The sequence below is a fragment of the Dipodomys spectabilis genome, unplaced genomic scaffold (genome assembly GCF_019054845.1).
Source record: "Dipodomys spectabilis isolate Male_0828 unplaced genomic scaffold, ASM1905484v1 ptg000054l, whole genome shotgun sequence".
NCBI classification, from domain to species: Eukaryota; Metazoa; Chordata; class Mammalia; order Rodentia; family Heteromyidae; genus Dipodomys; species Dipodomys spectabilis.
Genome location: NW_024870731.1, coordinates 37,535,175 through 37,549,816, shown reverse-complemented (window position 1 = coordinate 37,549,816; position 14,642 = coordinate 37,535,175). Strand labels below are relative to the sequence as shown.

Below are 14,642 nucleotides of genomic sequence, written 5' to 3'. Positions count from 1 at the left end.
ATTGAAATGATATGTAATGTATACAACAATATGTATACAAGAGAAATATTCATAATATATACTTCTCACCCTGGTCGTACTAGAGTTTGAACCCAGGCTTGTACTTGCTGGGTAGGTGTTTTGCCACCTGAGCCACGCCTCCAGCCTTTACATACAGTTTTCCTAGAACAAAATGGAGTTGGGCTGGAGGCCTAGCTCAGTAGTAGAGCACTTGTGCATGTATGATGCTCTGGGTTCCAACCCTAGAACCAGAAAGGTTGAGTCATATTGTAAATAATACACTTTAATTAAATATGTTTTGTATATCTCATAAAAGTACTGAATAGTACTACAGGTATAGCTCCTTTAAAATAGCTGAATTTAAGTTCCCTATTAATGGATATTTGGATTTTCCCCCCAGTTTTCCTTGTTAAAATGTTCCAATCAGCATATTTATACCTATTTAAATCTCTGTGCACTTGAGCAGATACTGCTGCAGGATACTGCCTGCACGTCTTAATCGCTGCATTAGAGAACGGTGATCAGGATTGACAGCTCTCTCTATAAAGAAGTACCATTTCCACTCCCCCCTTCAGGTGATCTGCAGCTTTCAAGGGTCCTTCATCCTAAAACAAAGGTGAGGCGGACCCACGTAGCTCAGTCTAAGGAAAGTTCTGTAGGGCTCAGATGAATGAAATTTAACAGGTCTTCCTCTGGTCCTGGGATAGAGCATTTCCTGCTTTCTGTGGCTGAAATACAACCCCAGGGTGTGTAGTTCTGTTCAGTCTCTGTTGCCAACGGCTCCAGTCTGCACAAGTGATTCACAGTTAACGAAATCAGCCTTCAGGAGCAAATTGCTTCCATCCTCCTCTCTGCCCACCATCTCTACTGCCTGCTGACTGCCAGCACTTACCATGTTGTTTCTCTCTCTGTGGTTTGGTGATCTGGAGCCCCTTGTGGAGTTAATAATTCTGACCTTTCCTATATCTGGCTTGGTTGTGCTGGTTCTAGCCTCAAGGCCTCTCAGCGTTCACTAAACATAGTCAGAAAGCAGGGCTGACGTGTTATCTGGTCTTACCAGCATCTGCTGATTCCACTGGCTGAGCCTCAGAGCTGCTGGCTGGACCAGGCCTAGCTTGGGACTGGTGAAAATCCTCTTTGGTGAACTCTCCCTCCAGAAGACTTAAGTTTGTTGACCGAAATCTAGGATTATAAACTCGAAAAGTAGGCATTTTCATCCCTCCTGGGGCTCCTTTCTCTGAGAGCTTTAGTTTGGTTATTCCAAGTTGTCCCGTAGGAAAAGGAAGAGAGCATGATGGGAAATCGTGCCCTCCATTAGGAGAGGCTCTGCCAGTCCCCACCGCTCTGTTTCTGGTCCTGCTACTCTGTAGTTTGTTTTCTAACTCCCTTCTGAATCATAGAAACCAGTTGAGAAGTGTCCCTACCCATAGCGCAAACCTATTGTAGATTCTTCTTTATACTTTTTTTTTTTTTTTTTTGCTTTTGGGTAGAACTTGGACTTGAACTGAAGGATTTGTGTTTGCTTGGCAAATTCTTTACCACTTGAGCCAAACTCCCTGCCAAATTGCTTTTATTTACTTATTTTAGAGTCTCTCTTGCATTTTTTGTCTAGGGCAGACCTCAGACCACAATCTCAGACCCCATCTCCTTCTCCTTCCCTCAGCAGCTGGGATTACAAGTGTGTACCACCATGCCAGCTCTTTTCACATTCTAAGGATCTCTCCACTTGGGAATCATGTGAGTAGCATTCACGAGAGAAGAAAACACTGGGAGAAGCCAGCCATTTTGAACTGAGGTGTGACTTTCAAACTGCTAATGCTTTATATGACAATGACAGGAATGCTTTGCTGTAGTATCGAACCACCTCAACAGTAGCTGGTATGCAGTTGTTGCTTCATAAACATTGGGTAAATGACGCCAGCTTTTGACATGGTTGAGGATGTAAAGGCAGCCTCCTGGCCATTTCTTGGTGTTCTTGGGCCTTGAACTTATCCTTGGAGCCTGTTGGTTTTGCAACATGAACTTGGTGCTTTGGAATTTTAGTGTCCCATAATCTCTTCAAGATTAGAATCAAGCTGTGTGTGTGACAAGAGAGATTCTTTCCTGGCTCCTGTGTCCACAGAGTGGCATTGTTTTTACACCAATAAACTGAAATGGGAGTTGGAATAACAAATGGATTCCTTCCTCATTAAAGAAAGGGTACAAATAGCATCTATGCCATTGGTTTTTTTCTATACCATTGTCCAAGGAAGGAAGAGAAGGAGCTTAACAGCCAGAAAAGTACAAATGTATTGATGGAGAGAGTTTTTTAAAGTGAAAATTAAAATGTTAAAAAGTTTTAATGAAGGCCAGGTGCCCACACCTCTATTCCTAGCTACTCAGGAGGCTGAGATCTGAGGATCGCGGTTTAGAGCCAGACCAGGCAAGACAGTCCATGAGACTAATCTCCAATAAACCACCAGAATAGCACAAGTGGCGCTGTGGCTCGAGTGGTAGAGCGCTAGCCTTGAGCTGAAGAGCTGAGGGACAGCACTCAGGCCCAGAGTTCAATCCCCATGACTGACAAAAGAAAAAAATAGTTTTAATGAAGAGCAATTCCATTTGATCTTTCAGAACTTAATCCATATTGTTTTTGAGTCAGTCTCGCTGACTGGAACTTGTGATCCTTCTGCCTCAGCCTCTTTCCTCAGTGCTGGGATTATAAGCATCTCCCACCACTCCTGGTTCAAGCTAGTCGATTTCAAATGACTGGTAGTATCAAACTTTCCTTTGTTTGTTGCTTTATAAGTCTCTCAGGAGTCTTAAAAAAAGCCTATTTTTAGCAGATACATTGCTGTTATCTTCTGAAAAAATGTTTTTTGTTCAGTTGATGGAAAATAAAGTATTTGTATGTACATGGATAGAATTAAGAAAGAGTCCTAAGCCTTGTGAGTTAAAGCCCAGGGTTCTGAATGCCTTTAAAAATAATAAGATTCCCTTCATGATCCTGGGGTGCCATTGTTCTGGGCACCTCCCCTTCCTGGTGTGGGGGAGAGGGAAGGTGTGTCTACAGAGGTTTACCTTGTCCACCCTGTTTGATCATTCTCTCTCTTCTCTCTCTCTCCTTCCTCTCTCTCTCTCCCTCCCCCCTCCTCCACACACATACCTGGGTTCTGTTCCTGAGCTTTTTCCCTCAAAGTTAGTGCTTTACTACTTGAGCCACAGCTCTATTTTCAGCTTTTTTGGTAATTGGAGATAAAAGTCTTATGGTCTTTCCTGCTAGGGTTGGCTTCAAATCATGATCCTCAGATCTCAGGCTCCAGTCACTAGGATTATAGGTGTGAACCACTGGGCTCAGCATACTTCTTTCTATGCTGACTTTCCTAACTCACATTCTCCCTTGTGATCCTAATGGCCAGAGCTTATGCCTGATGAAGACAAATTTGGAGAGATACTGGATGTACTTTCTGGCAGTCATGCCAGACCATGTGATTATTTGTCTCCTATCTCCTTTTTTTGGCGGGGAGGGGTACTGCCTGCTCAGAACAAGATATTCTCTTTGCAAAACTTTAACTCAGTTTTTGATGGTTAGATATTAAAAGAAATAGTTCCTGAAGATGAAAGCTGCCAGGGCACCAGCTCCCTCCACGGAAGTGCTGACAACCAGTGTTCGTGAGGAAGAGGAAAAAAAGAAAAATGAAGCAATTGACTTCTGTTTTGGGGTTTGTTTTTAGTACTGAGACTTGAACTCAGGGCTTCATGGTTGCTACACAGGCAAGTACCCATGGAGTTTGTTGTTGTTTTACATTTGAAACTTGGCTTAAAATGTTTTTTTTTTTTAAATGCTGGTTCTGGGGTTTGAATCAGGAACTCTTGATTGGCCTTTTCATTTAACACTGGCGCCCTACCACTTGAGTCGCACCTCTGCTTCCTAGAAGTGGGCTTTTGAGAGTCTAATAATTGTACACACCCTGTCTCTGAGGGTCTCATATCCTGAATGTCTTTAGCAACCTTTTTTATTTTTTGGTTGTGGGACTTGAACTCAGAGCCTGGGTGCTGTTCACGAACTTTTCTGCAAGCATTCTGCCACTTGAGCCACACTTCAGCTTTTGGTGGTTAATTGGAGATAAGAGTCTAATGGACTTTGCTGTCCAGTCTGGCTTTAAACACAACCCTCAGATCTCAGCTTTCTAAGTAGCTAGAATTATAGGTGTGAGCTACAGGTGACTGGCTTGGACCTGTGGCTTTTGCTACCTAAATATCTGTTGTTCCAATCGTTTCTAATTCCAGCTGCCATTTTATTCTGCTCCTGGACTACTATACACAATCTCCTGACTGGTTCACCTAAAGCATCTCTAGCCTCCTTCCTTCTGCTCAGCAGTGCAAATCAAGCGAGTTCTCACTGTGTCCAGAGCAATCGTATTGAAATCTGAATGTGATCTTGTCTTCATTCTACTCAGATTCCACCAGTGCACCTCAGTGATGAATGTGAAACATGCCATCTGTAGAGTTCAAAGCCCAGAACAGAAGAAAAGAAGGGAAAAGAGAAGCAATGTAAATTCCTTCATAGCTATCGAGTCAGAAATCCCAGGCAGGGGGCCAGTGAGTCTATGCTTATAAACCCCTTTGTGTGGTTGGAAATCTGAGAAGACAGGTGTAGTGGTGCTGTGTGGCCTGCCCACATTATCTGGAAGCACTGAAGGATGGACAGGGCCCTCAGCTCTTACACCCAACACCTCAGCCTCAGTGATGGGCAGCTGCATGGTAGCAAAGAGGCATCTGGCAGAGAGGAGGAAGGCAGCAGGGAAATAAAAGGGAATAGGGAGATAGAACATTGCTGGCCTTCTTGTTACGTTTGCTGCCTGATAGCCACAAAAACACGAAGTCTAAGAGATGGAGTGGACAAAATCCCAGCCTTGTCCAGACAAGCAAAGAAGGTGAGAAGGCTCAGTACAGTGTGAAGAAGGGAAAGGAAGCCTCTCTCCACTCAAGAGGCTGAGATCTGGAAGTGGCACTGTGGCTCAAGCGGTAGAGCTCTTGTCTTGAGCTGAAGAGCGCAGGGACAGCACCCAAGCCCAGAGTTCAAGCCCCATGACCGACAAAAACAAAATCAAAAAAAGCGCCCCCCCCCCAAAAAAAAAAAAAAAACCCACTCTTGCAAGAGGCTAAGATCTGAGGATCATGGTTCAGCTATTCCGGGCAGAAAAGTTAAGGAACTAGTTATTGCCATTTCACCAGCAAACAAAAGCCAAAAGTGGAGCTGTGGCTCAAGGCTAGAGTGCTGGCCTTGAGTTCAAGCCTCAGTATTGGCACAAGAATAAACAAATGTAGGTAAAAGTAAGTCCAGGTACAGGTGAGAATATGTCTATGCCCCGCCTTAGCTGTAATATTCTGCTGCAGGCCATGTGAAGTATAGTCCTTCAAGCTGCTTCTAGGAGGGAAAACCATTATCAAGAAAGAGGGTAAGTGTGAGGCAGAACTTGCTTCCAAGGTAGGCTCAGAGAGATGAAGACAGTAGGAGGTAGTGTGGAGAAGTAGGTAGAGAGCTCTTTGGATGTGTCCAGGGATTTGGCCATCACCCTAAAAAAATGAGAAATGATGGGAGATGTAAAGGTGGCAGGGGCTGGGAAGTGGCTCAGTGATAGAGTGCTTGTCTTGCATACATGAGGACCTGGGTTCGATTCCTCAGCACCACATAAGCAGAAAAAGCTGGAAGTGGCGCTGTGGCTCAAGTGGTAGAGTAGAGCACTAGCCTTGAGCTGAAGAGCTGAGGGACAGCACCCAGGCCCAGAGTTCAAGCGCCATGACCAACAAAGAACAAAATAAGGGTGGCAGGTGCTTCATGGGGTTGGGGAGGGTGGCACAGCTGGAGGCGAGAAGCTGAGGCAGGGAAGAAACAATGGACACGTGGAATCAAATGGTAGGAAAATGGGATATAAGTAGTTTTGTATATTAGTGTTACATTCGAAAAGCCCTCTTCTCCCTTGCATCAAAGCCAGGACGGCTTTCAGATACTCAGGGGCCACATATGGAAACATTTAAAAGTACCAATCAAGTTATTTTCCTGCTTTGACAAATGTGTCCTCATAACCGCAAGAATGAAAGTTGAGTATAAAGCACACTGGTTTTTATGTGATTGAAAGTTGGCAAACATATTGAACATGTCAACATTTAATTATCTTTGCTCATGATGGGGCATCCACTGTGCTAGTGATATTTGGATGGGTAATAAAGTAATGACCTATCTGATTCCTAAATTATTTTGTATTTTTCCCATAAAATGTGTTTTTCTTGTCTGTCAGTAATATTGTAAACAGAGCCATAAATGCGAATTTCGTACAGTTGTTCTGTTAGCAAGGAAACCAAATGAGGTCATCCTTTTTGACTTTTTTTTTTCCTGTCAGTCATGGGGCTTGAACGCAGGGTGTGGCACTGTCCCTGAGCTTTTTTGCTCAAAGCCAGTGCTCTACCATTTGAGCCACAGGTGACCCCATTTCCTCATTCAAAGTTTTGATAGTTTTAAAAATCAATTTCAATAAGAGAAAGCTTCAGTGTGCCAAGACTGAGTTGAAAACAAACCATAAAATTTATATACTATGCTCAGCCATGATAATGAAGTCACATATACTAAGTTATTATTACAGAAGACTGGAGGTTGTTTCCATCATATGAACAACTGGATTGTCACGTTAGCCATTTTTAAAATCCATACAAATAATGAAAAAGAATCAGTATCATAGAATTAATCATCCACATAAATTGTTTCATATGCCAAAATGTCTCTTACTCTTTATGTGCCACTGCAATGAAGACAGTACTACTTTGAATGTGTCTGGGACCACAAGTTGGAACAAGAAACAGGAAAATTGGGCTGGGAAGATGGCTCAGTGGTAGAGCGCTTGCTTTGCATGCCTGAGGCCCTGGGTTCGATTCCTCAGTACCACATAAATAAAAAGAAAAAAGCTGGAAGTGGCGCTGTGGCTCAAGTGGTAGAGCGCTAGCCTTGAGCTGAAGAGCTGAGGGACAGCACCCAGGCCCAGAGTTCAGGCCCCATGACCAGACCCAAAAAAAAAAAAAAGAAACAGGAAAATTGATACCCTATACTCTGAAGAAAATAGATACTATTATTCCAGTTACATGAATGATCTGGTAAGTTAATGAACTTGTCTCCTTCCTTATCAAACCAAGCATTTCTGTTGTGCAGTTCTCCCTGCAGGCCATCTCTGGTGTGCTGACTGTTCAACACACAGACATCACACAACAGTTGGTAGTCTTTTTTTTTTTTTTTGTAGGGAAGCATGAATTCCTGGGGTCTAAACAGTGTTATTCCTGAAACATGTTCACAGTTACAGGTTACTACCACTTCCCCAGGGAGTCCCTCCTATGTGTGTTATCTTCCTCCTCCTTTTCTTTTATGGAGTTAGAATTCACTTAACGTTGCCACTAACTCTACACTGTCATCTCCTGCAGTATCTCAGATCTGTGCTGTGTCTGTGAGCACTGAGCAGTCTCTCTGAGTACCACTTCTCATCACCGGCCTCTCGCAGCCACTCAGCCACTTTGTATCTCTGTGGAATTGCCAACTCTGGATATTTCACATGAACAGAATCCATTTGGGACTGGGAATGTAGCTCAGTGGTGCAAGTCTTTGTCTATAATAGAAGGCTCTGGAATTAGATTCCCAATACCGCCCCCTCTCCCCCAAAAAATAACTGTGAAATTTTGTGTTTGGTATCTTTTTCAAGGGTCATCTGTGTCATGTTTAGTATTTTATTTATTTTGTGATTGAATACTATGTCATCATATTATTTATATGGTTATCATAGTTTCTTCATTCATGGGTTACTAGCCATTTGGGTTTCGTTCATTTTTTGTTACTATTATAGTATTGCAATGTTATGGGTGTTAGTGAACAAATATTTTGCGACCACACTTGGAGTTTTGTTGGTTTATATCTAGTTACATTCAGTGATTATATTCATAATTCAAGAAACTGATTCACAGAGTAGTTGCACAGTTTTGCCATTTTTCGAGCAATACATGAGGGGTCAACTTTCTCCACAACTTTGTTAGCATCTGTCATTGTCCTGTGTGTCCTGTATATGTGCATGGGTGTGTGCCGGTACTGGGCGCTGTCTCCGAGGACTCGGCGCGCCCTGCGTCCCCCCCCCCCCCCCCCCCCCCCCGCCCTGCGCCATAGCTCCTTCTCTGGCTTTTTGGTGGTGGTTAATTAGAGATAAAGAGTCTCATGGACTTTCTTGCTCAAACTGGCTTCGAACTGTGATAGTTCCTCAGGTCTCAGCCTCCTGGGTAGTCGGGATTACAGGTGTGAGCCAAGTATACCTGGTCTTATTATGAAAACCTTTTGATTATAGCTATCTGAAGGCCTGTGAAGTGGTATGTGGTGTGTGTTTTTTCCTTCATACATCTCTAATAACTAATGATATTAAACATGGCTTATCTACTTTTGTGTGTCTTCTTTGGAGGAACAGGTCAAGACTTTGGTGTATTTTCTTTTATAGTTGATATTTATGGAACAGTTCCAAAATGGAGAAGACAGTATAGAATTCCTACACACCTGTACCAACGTCCCCGTTTATTAACACCATTCACTACATGTTTATATTACATTTCATCTCATGATGGCACATTTGCTACAATTAGTGAATATACAATTTTGATACATCATTAGCAAATAAGGTCTTTAAAATTGATGCCTTGGTTTTATATCCCCCCCCCCCACTTTTCTGGCTTTTAGTTTTTCATTATTGGTGGTTTAATGTTTTAGCAGGTGATAATTAGGCCTTTTCCTTAATTTGTGCTTACAAATAAATAAGATACAGTAGGCAGGCAGGCAGGCAGGCAGGAAAGCAAGGTAAGCTTTATTTCTGGTAGAGCGGGTGGAAGGCAGGCTTTGGAGTGCAGCCCCACGGGTTTTCTCTGGTCATGATTTGGTTCCAGGCAAGAGCATAGTAGTGGTCTGCCTAACCAAGGGGGACGGCCCCGCCTGGAAGTCCACCCACATGTCCCACAGTGTCTCCACAGCAACCCGCACACTACTCCTCTTTCATCTGGTGGCTTGGCTAGGCCCAGCCCATGGAGGCTAGGATGGCAGACCCATTGTGCATCCATGCCAGCTTACAGGAAGAAACACAAGAGTCCGGAAGCACGTGCCAATTTTTGTTTATCCCATTAGTTAGGATGTGATCACCTTGCCACACCACACCTTAAATGGGTGGTCATGTCTGTAGGTAAAAATGAGAATTGTGTTACAGGGATATTGGTGGACAATTTGTAGTCTCTGTCACCTTCCAGAATGAAACCTAGGCAACCAGGCAGCGGCCCAGCTGGCCCCCTTACAGGGAGACTGAGAGTAAGGTGCCTGCAGAAAGGGGCACAGAAGTGGGCAAGCCTGCTGGGATCCTCGTGATTCCTGCCCGCTGAGAGGCGGGGCGGGGGCGGAGGTGATGATACGTGGTGGAATTTCATTCTTAACTGATGTCTGCCTCTTCCAAGGGACCATACAGAGAACTGTCATAAGGCAGAAAAGCGGTGCACGCCCTGGCACCACAGTAACAAGGTTTTCGTCGTTTCCCACGGTCTAACCCTTCCTGGTCCTCAGTGTCTGCCAGGTTAAGAAATCTTCCTGAGTAGTCATAGGAAAGCTCTTCTCCTGGCACAATGTCTCTGGCTGCAAAAAGTGCCAACCTGGGCACCATTGAGTCCACGCGGATGGGGACCATCAGCAGGTTTGGCTCACAGGCATGGTTGAGGAATCTCCCGAGATTGCCTATGTGGGTAGGGTCAACAAACGTTTCCATTACCTGCCCCTCGCAGACGTGCTCCCTGACGGCAATAATGTAATTCGAGTCATCGATTGTCTGGGAGTGAATTCTCCTCTGCGCTTCAGAGAGGCCTAGAACCTCCCCAGCGTACTCACAGACGAATCTTCCCTTTGGGATCAGTTCCAAGGTCCGAAGTCCCCAGCCTTTCCTGTCTGTCAGGAACACCTGCAGGTGGGCCTGTAGCCCTCTCTGGACCACTCTGTTTGGGCAGTGGGGGCTGCACCGGCACAGGGCATTGCACTCGAAAACAGGCCGGGCATACTTTGCTTCCAGTCCTATGTCTCTGAGGCACAAACTGTCATCGTAGTTCTTGTCATGGAGGAGGCAGGAGCAGGTGCCGGGGACGCAAGGAGTCTGGCTGCAGACACACCCAGGAAAGGTTATTTGACTGGGGTCCATGTCTGCTCCAGGCCCAGTAACATGGTCGGGACTGTACTGTAAGAAACAGAAACACTCATTAGCATGCCATGTCATAGAGCTCGTGTGTGTGTGTGTGTGTGTGTATGTATGTATGTACTGTACATGAAGCTTTTGGCTTGGATACTAGATAATTCTAACATACATAAAAACAGACAAGACAAAACTCTTTACATCGTAGTACACTAAAATAGTACCCAAAAAGATCACTCTCCAATTGAAAAGATACTAATTTTTATATTTAAACTTCTGTGGGTTCATTTTAAGCAAAAGGCTAAATAATAGTACCCACTTCCCAATTTTATATACCAGAAACAGCTTTGGAGTTCATTTTGTTTCCTTCAAATTTGGACATCAGGGAAATGTTTGTTGAATTATTATTTGCACGCAATTCAAGATCTGATTTCTGTCATCTTGATCTTTAAATGAAAAGGTGATAATCTAAAACATCTCTTGGTTTTTTGCAATGTGCCTCTATTTTCAGAACATTACATTTATTAAATGATACAGAAAAAGAAGAAAACCCTAAGTCTAAAATCTCTGTGTGAAGCCTGATGTCTGGTTATTCTTTGCTGGCATCATGAAGTAGATTTTCAGCCTCTGAAGATTAAGGTGTCTCTCATGAGCCTAGCATATTTGTAATATATAGATTTCCTCCTCTCCTGTCTTCTCCTCTCCTGACCCGTCCCCTCCTCTCCTCTCCCCTCCCCTCTCCTCTCCCCTCCCCTCTCCTCTCCTCTCCCCTTTTCTCCCCTCTCCTCCTCTCCCTTCCCCTCCCCTTCTTTTCCCTCCTCTCCTCTCTTCTCCTCCTCCCTTCCTCATGGACAAGTTCTTGACCTTGAACTTGTGTTGCTCCTACCTTAGTGTCCAGAGAGCTGGTGTCACATGTGTGCACCACCATGTCTGGTGGTGTAGAATAATCCTTGCTTACATTTATTCATTGTTCATTTATTCCACCCTTGTTCCAAGAAGGACTTAATGAGATTTGCAAAGAGGCAAGATAAATAAACAACAGGGAAGAAAATGTGAGCTATGCTCTGGTTTGGATAAACGTTTCCCACAACACAGTTGGGAGGTGGTGGAACTTTGAAAAGGTAGGACCTAGTGGGAGGAAGACCAGTCATGGGACTCAAGAGGCTCTGGGGGCCTCAGCCTCCCTTCTCAGCACCCATGCGGTTAGCAGCCTCCTGGCTCACATACCTCCACTGTGGTGCTCTGCCTCAGCCAGGCGCCACAGCAGTGGGGCCAACCAGCCTCGGATTGGAACCTCCAAAACTATAAGCCCAAATAAGCCTTCCAAGTTGCTTACCTCAAGTATTTTGCTGCAGTAACATAAAGGCGAGTAACCCCAGGTGAACAGGAAATAAGAGCAGACCTGTCTGTGTAGTGAGTTTGGATAGACAATGCGTGCAAGGGGCGCACAGTGGATATTTGGCTTCATCTGAGAGCAGCCATTGCAAGGAGGGCTGTGTGGTCAGAGGGAAGCCTTGCATTGTCTGTAAGCAACAAGCTCACTGCGCAGAAGCAGCAGTGGCTTGTTCTAGTAGTGAGGCCAGAGAGAAATTTCACTGAGGTGTCCTCAGCCGTTCTTTCCAGGAAGCAGTTTCTGGGAGCTGATTTTCATTCTGCCCCTGAATAAAGACTTCTGGCATGCTGTCCCAAACAGTTCTACAGGACACCAGATGAACAGAGTGGATGGAGGAGCTAGGCCCCAAATGTCCTTCAGTCAGTCCTCCATCAGTGTCTCTCAGTGCAGCTGAGCCTTTGGCGGGGCTGTGCAGTTCAGTGCTGTTCCTTGTATTTTAAGAAGCACAGAGCTGGGGGAGGACTGAGGAGTGAGGAGAGAGGAGGGTGATGAGTGGGAGAAGCAGTGACAGCAGACTAACTGCTGCTGGGAAAGTGATTTGGGGGTGGAGAGCAAAAGTGCTCCTGTTTTGTGTTGTTTCTTCCAGCTGCTGCTCAGCGGGGTGTGGCCCAGGGAGAAGGGAAGGCCTAGGCAAACATGCATCTGTCCATCCAGTCCAGTGCTGCCCCACACAGGGGCTGCTTCCAGCTCTTAAAGGACTCCACGCTGAGGTGTGAATGGTTGCCCAAACACTTGGATGATTTTGTCAAATGAGGATTTTTATTCACCATTATGAAACTTTTCATAAAGGTCCTTTTTAAATTGATTTCTTCTTCAGGTTATAAGTGCACTATATAAACCACTAAACTGTTTACAGTGATTCTTTTCAAACAGATAACTCCCTTTATGACCAAGTCTGACTTCAAGTAGTTTTCTAACTAGGAAAGCATGTTATTCCTTGTTGAAAAATAGTGTTATTTGCTGACTTTTACTTATAAGGTTTTGAGATTCTTAAGTTAAAAAAAAATAAAAGATGTTTTAGAAAAGCATCTTATTTTAAAAGGTTCTACAATGAAATTTTATTTTATTTTTATTTTTTTGTTGGTCCTGGGGCTTGAAGTCAGGGCCAGGGTACTGTCCCTAAACTTCTTTTTGCCCAAGGCTAAAGCTCTATCGTTTGAGCCACAGCTCCACTTATGACTTTTTTGGAAGTTTATTGGAGATAACAATCTCACAGACTTTCCTGCTGGGCTGGTTTTGAATCATAATCCTCAGATCTCAGCCTCCTGAAGAGCTAGGATTACAGGCGTGAGCCACTGGTGCCTGGCCAGAGGTAGAATTCTTATCCTACGGAACAGGCTCAGCAAGTACTGTTTGATTGTTTGGTTTTAGCCCTTGAGAACACTGGACTGGAAGTTCTTGAGTTTTCTGAGTCGCATTATGTATCAAAGTCCTAGAGACTGAAGTGTGACACCATATAATATTGTGGGATTCAAACTGGACCTCAGTTCTGAATCGTATTATACAAGGAAGTGTGTTCTTTCCTTTTTTGGTTGTGCTGAAATCCCAGCTACAAGAATCTCTGTACTTGGCTTCTAGCCTCCTAAGTTTGTTTTTGCTCTAAGCAGTTATTAGGAGACTGTGAGCCAGCTAATTCTTGTCAAGGCCCAGTGAAGATCTTAAAAATGTTTGAAGCTGGTTTCAGAGACCTGACAAATGATTAAATCTGACTCCTAGCTCCAGAGATCAATTAGTTTATTTTCTACTTGGCTTTCAACACTGATGACATTATGATATACTTGCTTCCAATCTGAACATCTGAATCTTATTATTTTGCCTTTTCACACAGTAAGGGAAAGCAGATCAGAAACAAAGTTATTTTTACCTTGACTTTTTTCATGCCTTAATTCTTGGGGTGCATGCACCTGTAAAATCATGGGTTAGAGCAAACATGCAAGCAATTTTGAGCTTTTAGAGGGGTAGTTTTGTGTTCCCTCAATATATGGAAGAGAATTATTTGAAGATGGGCTCAGTGGTACAGCAGTTGCCTAGGTATGTAAAGCCCTGAGTTAGATCCCCAGTATCAGGGGCAAAAAACAGTTTGAAGGCAATATGAGGATTTTTGTTTGTTTGATTTTTTTTTTTTTTGACAGTCCTGTGGCTTGAACTCTGGGCCTGGCTGCTGTCCCCAATTTTTTGTGCTCAAGGCTAGTGTTCTACCTCTTGAGCCACAGTTCCATTTCCAGTTTTTTGTGGTTAACTCGAGATAAGAGTCTTAATTGGAGGCAAGAGACTTATCTCCAAGAGCCTGCCATATTATAAGCACTCATTAGTTTTTGAATTAAAAAAAAAAATCACTGGGCATGGTGGCTCACGTCTGTAATCCTAACACTTGGGAGGCTGCGATCCAAAGAGTTAGAGTTCCAAGTTAGCTTAGGTACAAAGTTCCTAAGACTCCATCTCAACCAACTAAAACAAAAACAGCCTGAATGCAGTGGTGCACATCTGTATCCCAGCTATTTGCGATGCGTAAATAGGAGGGTTGTCCTGACTGGTGGGAGCCGGCAAGACACTATTCATAGAAATAGTGAAAGATAAAAGGGCAGGGAATGTGGTTCAAGAGGAAGAGAGTAAAAGTAGCCAGCACAAGGTCAAGCTCAAATCCCAGTAACACTAACACACACACACACACACACACACACACACACACACACACACACACACACACTCAGTATACTACAACCTTTCCATTAAAAAAATCCCTTCCCCCAACCCCTTCCCCGCGGCCGCCTAGCCCCGCCCTTGCCCGGAAGGTCTCTTAGCCACGCCCACCTGGAAGCCCGCCTAGCTCCGCCCACCCTACCCGGAAGGACTCATAGCCCCGCCCCTACCTGGAAGGGCGCCGGCCTCGCCCCCGGGGGCCACACGCTCACGGGCAGGTTCTCCAGGCCGCAGGCTACATCCAGTGGCTCTGTCGCGGCCTCAGGCTCCCCTCCAGACGTGGCCATCGCCTCAAACGCCACCGTTTCTCCACAGCTCCCGCGGACAATCTTCCC

The 14,642-nt window shown here is 44.5% G+C and overlaps 1 protein-coding gene across 2 annotated transcripts; it reads right to left on the bottom strand.

Annotated features, from left to right (window-relative positions):
* Window positions 1-8,414: 8,414 nt before the first annotated feature.
* On the bottom strand, window positions 8,415-14,564 carry LOC122108083 (histone-lysine N-methyltransferase SETMAR). 2 transcript variants are annotated; one of them, XM_042680055.1, is made up of 3 exons: window positions 14,478-14,557; window positions 13,472-13,511; window positions 8,415-10,259 (listed from the first exon to the last, which is right to left on the bottom strand). In XM_042680055.1, the coding sequence occupies exons 2-3, from the start codon at window positions 13,484-13,486 to the stop codon at window positions 9,471-9,473; spliced, it is 804 nt and encodes a 267-aa protein (XP_042535989.1). In that variant the 5' UTR covers window positions 13,487-13,511; window positions 14,478-14,557; the 3' UTR covers window positions 8,415-9,470. The 2 variants fall into 2 exon arrangements, 1 of the variants encoding a protein (XP_042535989.1); XR_006147469.1 differs by lacking the exons at window positions 8,415-10,259; window positions 13,472-13,511 and adding an exon at window positions 13,138-13,295 and having other exon boundaries at window positions 14,478-14,564.
* Between the last annotated feature and the right edge of the window lie 78 nt (window positions 14,565-14,642).